The sequence below is a fragment of the Daktulosphaira vitifoliae genome, unplaced genomic scaffold (genome assembly GCF_025091365.1).
Source record: "Daktulosphaira vitifoliae isolate Bord-2020 unplaced genomic scaffold, ASM2509136v1 Scaffold_5, whole genome shotgun sequence".
Lineage (NCBI taxonomy): Eukaryota > Metazoa > Arthropoda > Insecta > Hemiptera > Phylloxeridae > Daktulosphaira > Daktulosphaira vitifoliae.
Genome location: NW_026099576.1, coordinates 30,176,303 through 30,182,989, shown reverse-complemented (window position 1 = coordinate 30,182,989; position 6,687 = coordinate 30,176,303). Strand labels below are relative to the sequence as shown.

At 27.1% G+C, this 6,687-nt stretch overlaps 1 protein-coding gene across 1 annotated transcript in view; it reads right to left on the bottom strand.

The window, feature by feature from the left end:
• Positions 1-1,776: 1,776 nt before the first annotated feature.
• The window catches only part of LOC126908604 (major facilitator superfamily domain-containing protein 6-like), an 11,432-nt gene continuing 6,521 nt past the window's right edge, over positions 1,777-6,687 (bottom strand). The window contains exons 4-7 of the mRNA XM_050690835.1: positions 4,387-4,526; positions 3,550-3,671; positions 2,041-2,283; positions 1,777-1,973 (exon numbers count right to left, since the gene is read on the bottom strand). Coding sequence (XP_050546792.1) covers positions 1,819-1,973; positions 2,041-2,283; positions 3,550-3,671; positions 4,387-4,526 — 660 coding nt within the window. The 3' untranslated portion in view covers positions 1,777-1,818. The remainder of the gene's footprint in view (positions 1,974-2,040; positions 2,284-3,549; positions 3,672-4,386; positions 4,527-6,687) is intronic.

Sequence of the window (6,687 nt, the reverse complement as noted above, 5' to 3'; positions counted from 1 at the left end):
AAAAAAAAAAAAATAAAAATAAACACATCTTAGTAAAACCAATACCTTCTCAGCTTCGCATCGAAGCTAAAATAAGTATTTACATATTAAAAAAAAAAATAATTAAGAACAAAAAAAAATTGCAAAAGATTACAATTCGTATCTAATTGAAGATATTACCCTCAAAGATTGAAAAAAATTTCTAATTTATCGATTAAACAATTACTTATTCCATGTTCCCCATAAAGACAATTAAAATCATTAATTTCTAATGTTTTCAAAGTATTTATTGACGAATTAAGTTTGATATGATAGGTTTCAATTACAAAATGAAATCATTTTATTTTGTAATTTAATAATTTTTTTATCTATTTGTGTGCTACTACTAGACTATAATATACCAAATTTTTTGGTAAAATGTTGCTATATAAATCATTTCTAAAAAAAAATGATTATTAGTTTCTCCTAAATTAACAATGGATTTTTAGATCTTTTTAACAACTTTTTTTGATTAGTTCTTTTAGTTAAAGTAAATCATTAAAATTAATTCAGTTCATATTTCAATTGTAGAATCTTTTTAAACACCAAAAGTTACTAGGAAATGATTACTATTATTTCTATTTAAGTTATCTATTACAATAAAAATGCGAAAAAATAGTTTTTCTGATAAATTTACTATAAATAGTTATTAGAAATTTTCCTATTTTTTAATTATAGACATTCACAAAAATCAACTTTAAAGGATTAAAAAAATAGGTTAAATATATCTATTTCCTTATTTATTACATATTAATAATCAAAATCAGTATTAATTTAAAACAATTTTTTTTTGTTCATAATTATTTTTTTATATGTATACTAGGTTTCGCCTAGCTGGGGCTCAGCCCCATACCCGGAGCCCTACGAGCCTTACGCGAGTAAGCCTCTTCGGGCCGTCATCATAATTTAATCAATTATTTTTGATTCTGATGGAAGTTCCTTGGACAAGGGCGTCATTTTAGTTCTTTTTTTGTGTTCGAGATTTCAAGTAGGCCATTTTGAAATAGATATACCTATTTAAGTAAATCATTCTTTTTTTAATTTTTCTATACATTATGAATGACATTCATTATAAGTAGTAAATATAAATTATAATAATACTTACTATTTTAATAGCGTCCTGTACGAGTATCATAAACAGTAGAGTATGATATATTTATTGTTTTCTTAAATAACTGTTACCAGAATATTTGTTTATTGACCAATGTAATCATGATAATACAATGTTTTTGAAATTTGAATTGTTGTATAAAAAATTGATGCATTATTTTTGTAGGCTAATTGGGACTGTTTATAATATAGGGGTGTGTTTGCTTATCCTGACCCCTCCAAATGACACCCCTGTCCTTGTAGGTAAAAAAACAGTCTTTTATTAAATAGTAATAACATCAAAAATTAAAAGTGATCAAAAAGTCTAATTGCAGATCTACATAATTATTTTTATAATTTCTCCGTAACACTTACAATATTAAATTATTGAATATCATTTTCATACTAAATTTAATAATTAGAATTAGTATTATCATATACTAGATTTTTAAATCACAGAACTACTGAAACCAATATAAATAAGGAGATCTTGTAGCTTCTGGAATAATCCATTAATTTCTTAAAGTTAAACATTATCTACAGATTTGCATCGAAGGGTTTCTAATGATAGTGATTTTAATCACTGTCAAATTAAATCTATACTGGATCCAATTATGTCACATCTCCACTATGCTGCGACCCCACTGTGCTACCGTTTTTTTTTTAGATAACGTTTTGTATAATGCAAATCTAAATAACCATTTAATTTTTCTATTGATTTGGTTTTTTATTTTTATTAATAAAATAATTTATAATAATTTGAATAATGCATGTAATAATTGCAATTATTCCGATTAGTCTAAACGCCATAATGCTACCCAGGTTGTCAAATGTATAACCGGCAATTGCTGCTCCTAAAGACGCTCCTAAAAAATAATTGATAAGGTCATTTTTAAATAGTAGATATTTTGATTAAATAAAGAAATAACTTACCAAATCCATGAAATGCCATAGAAAAAAGTCCTTGAAGTGTACCTTCACTTCCAGTTGGAGCTATTTTTGCAGCATAAGACACTCCTGCGATGTAACTCAATCCAAATGTAACACCATTTAATGTTTCCACTGGCAGCACCCATAACGGATCTCTTATGACGGAGTATAATAAAAATCGACATGCAAACAAAGCAAATGATAATGAGAATCCATTCATATGACCAGTATGTTTAAGGAGGTAACCTATACAAAAATTACTGANATATGTTTAAGGAGGTAACCTATAAAAAAATTACTAAATATAAGTAAAAAGTTTATGAAGAAAAATGCCACCATCAAATTTTAATCTTATGTATCTTTACCCAATTAATTGTTTTATTTGAACTCATAATTTGGAAATTTGATTTTGAATATAGCTATAGATTTTAGCTTTGATGTGAAGCTCAGAAGAATAACTTTTTGAANGATGCGAAGCTCAGAAGAATAACTTTTTGAAATTGGTTGAATCAGAATAACTCTTTATAAATACCTTAGATATTTTCCATTATTTAGTACAAATTTTTCGAAAATCTTATCCTTTAATGCCCATAGAAGAAATTCAAAATAGCAAATTTTTCTTGTAAAGTTAACCTTTTCGAATCAACTTTTGGAAATGTTCCGGAAATACTACGAGCATAAAAACATGCTAAAAATTAAATTTTGTGTTACATACTATAAGTACTAAAAAATTATTGTTTTTCGACCCTTTACCTTAATACAGGGGGAATTCAAGTTATAATAATGCATATAGAAAGTAGAACTTCTTCAACTTAATTTTTAAACGTGTTCCGGAAATACTGACTTTTTTTTATATATCTTAAATTTAAATTTATGTAATATAATACATTATTATAGAAAAAGAAAAATTTCAGATTTTAGTTTGTTTTCATAATGAAAACTAACAACAAAAATNGTCTTTATAAGTGGACTTGGCATGTAAATATGTTTATACATTACCGATAGTTAGAGGTCCCGCGGCGAGCACTAATGACTTTGCTATCGGAAGCAGATAAAAGCGAAGCGGTATACGATTAAAATACGTGTAGACTATACGTGTGGTCTGTATGGTGTCTCAACACGAACTGATAATACATTATTATAGAAAAAGAAAAAATTTCAGATTTTAGTTTGTTTTCATAATGAAAACTAACAACAAAAAAAAAATGATTTTTGTAAAAAAATTCTTTTTTATATTTTTAGATCAGGATATAAATAAGGAAATGGGAGATTATGTAGCTTTTGAAATAATACACCATTTTTTTTTAAATTAAACACTATCTACAAATTTGTATCGGACCGTTTTTTATAATGGTGATTTTAATCACTGTCAGAAATCATTATACTTGATCCAACTATGCCATGTCTCCACTGTGCTGAATTTTTTTCAATGGCTATTTTTTAGATTTTTTTTGTAAAAAAATAGTGTATATATATGATTGCAAAATGAAAAGAGAATTTTTTGTTTTTTACCAGATAAATAAAAAAACGGAACTTCGCCTCCTAAACATTCGATCGTAAGGGATAGCCCTTTGATTGTATGCAACACAGACTTTCGTTCTGGATGGTAAATAGTTGCTAAATCATCAACGTACCTTTTAAAAACAAATTCATTTATTGTTATTAGTTATTTATATAAATATATGATTACATAACCAAATTTAGATAATTCTAAATTATAAATAGTACTATCTAAAATTTTATTAATAAAACTTCAAAGCATAGGCACAAATAAGGGTTACTTTGACTGCTTAGTACTTTCAGAGATGCCATTAACACACTTAAGAATTTTAGAAAATTATATTTATGGTTGTAGGAAAATATTTTTAAAGTAGGGTAGGGATCACATTCCGCACCTTCAAAGTTGTTTTATTATTTGCGTCTATGCTTAGTTGTGTACTAATTTAAGTTACCCTAATATCTTTTTTATTTAATTAATATAATTTTATAGATCAAAACAAAAGTTTAAATTTAAGTGATTTAACATTCATGGTGTCTTATGACTCTAACCAATTGTACACTCCCCCCTCTCCGAAATAATTAACGAGTGTTTTCTTATATGATATAAATAACAATAAATATATCTTGAACGTAGTCTAAGTAGGCAATAATTATTAAAAAAAAATCATATTAATATTAAATCAAATGTTCTAAGAGATGTCAGAGCATAATGTGACTTCCTATTTATCTCAATACTATTTTTGTTCGGTAGTTACAGATCGTAGTTTTTTAAATATTTGACTGGATCGAGATTTTTCTTTCTATTTTGTCACGATACTGTAAATATAAACATTGTACATGTTTCCTTACCAGATAAAGTAAAACCAAATGTACGCGCAAAAAATACCACCGGCTACTGCCCAAACTAGAAACACGCATACTTTGGCGCTATTTATTACTTTTTTGACATCTTTAAGGATATTTTCTGTTGATCCATCGCTTTCGGGTACCTAACACAAATTGTAATTATTATAAATCAATATAAATATCGATGTTTGATTTATTTACGAAATGGATCAACTTAATAGGTGTAAAAAATACCTATCGATAAATGAAATTTGTAAAAATAATTATGATTCATAAGTACAAATTGTAATATATTTTCAAAGGTGTTAAATGTAATTTCTTCTCTTTAAAAATGATTTTATACAAAGTGTCTCAGATCTACTTGACAACGCTTATAAAATAGAATAACACTTGATCACTCTAACAACATTTATCATTAAAAAATATATTTAAAATTTTAATTAATATATATATATATATATATGTAATTCAAAAATGAAAAGAATATAACATACACAAATCATATCTTACATAAACACATAGTGATGCTAAAATTTTTTCGTTAAATTTATTTTTGTTTTCTTAGACTTCTCTACAAAAATCCGGTAGTTTTTAAACTTTACCTTTGATAATGCCTATTATTTTTATTATAATATTAATAATTATTGACATTAAAATATAAGTTATAGAATGGATTATATATTTTTTTTAATAATAAAACTTTTTACTCTTTGAGTTTTTACAAATAATTGATTTATTAAAATAACAAACAATGATGTTTAACTTAAGAGTATAATGTGTTCAAAATGTAACCATTAATTTTAGTAGTGCACCATCATCAAGTTATTGATTCATAATTAAATTAAATTCTATTATTTATTATTTATTACTTTATTGATATACTAGATTATATATTGATTTTCTTTTTGTTTATTTCATGTTTCATTTACTTAACGGATTTTTGTTCTTGTCAGTTTCATTTAATTATTAAGGCGTCTGGGTACCGACCTTTTTTCAGGGGTCGAATATAGGCAATTTTGCGGTTTTTAAATGTTCTGCAGTGTCGTTGTGTGAGAAATAAATGATTATTAGTGTGAGTGTCCATTATTGGTAGTATTTTCGTCGTGTTATAGTCGATAACAAAACCGGTTGTGTACCTCCCTTAAATTTTGATGCGATACGATTATATTGATAACGAGGCACGTTTATTTTATATAATATAAAAACTATAGTTAAGCACCAGCCTCATTATAAATACTAATAGACGCGTCATGATTTCACAAATTTTAATTGATTATAAAATTAATTAAACTATTTATTTTTGACGAGTAAGAAAAACTAAATATTTACAGAAAACAAGTTAAATCATATGAGATCCACATCGATTATTTTGAAGTTATAAAACTATAAAAAAAACTAATTTTAATTATAAGAATTTAATTTACAAAATAGCATTATTTACACACTAAAATATTTAAGTTTTATAAGCNTAATTTACAAAATAACATTATTTACACACTAAAATATTTAAGTTTTATAAGCCTGTTCTTATGGAAAGTCCATAAAATCAGTTACTTAGTGTTAGGTCTAGTTTGATAACATAGTGTGCGACTAAGAAAAACACGTTATTGTGTCAGATTTAAAGGGAAATTATTAAAATATAATGCTAAATACATCAACAAAATATATTTTTTGATCTTATGGCGTATCGTTGAACAATAACAGTCCAGTAGGTACAGATATGGATAGACACAAGCAAAAAACACATCATAGTAAAACTAATACCTTCTCAGTTTTCTATCGAAACTAAGAAAGTGTATGAAAATTATTTTTCTACATACGTACCTCACTAGTTTTTAACACGCTTATATTAGTTTCACATGTATGTTTGTCGTTTGTCGTTTGTTGTTTGTAAGTTTGTAACTCCACGCGGCACGTGTTATTATGTCGCGTATCCCGTCGTGTATGACCTTGAGACTATACTGTTGTAACGCATTCGCCCCACCCCGCTCACCCCTAGTAGAGAACAATATTTTCCAACCCGTAGACGCGCGCTTATCATCAATTATATATAACAAATTTTTATTGTAAGTCCAGCAAGTGCCGCACGGCCGACGACGTCCCGCCGCTATATCGTAGTCTTCTTCCCATTGTTAAAATAACATCGTCAACAAACTGATCCGCACTCGCGCACCGTCGTCATCTACGCTGCTAACCTATTGACGCCCGAGGATCACGCCGGACATCGCGTCTTCGACGCCAGCAAAAGTGCCGCGATATTATGCGAAGATTATATATTCCTACCGCCACCGCTAATATTAATAT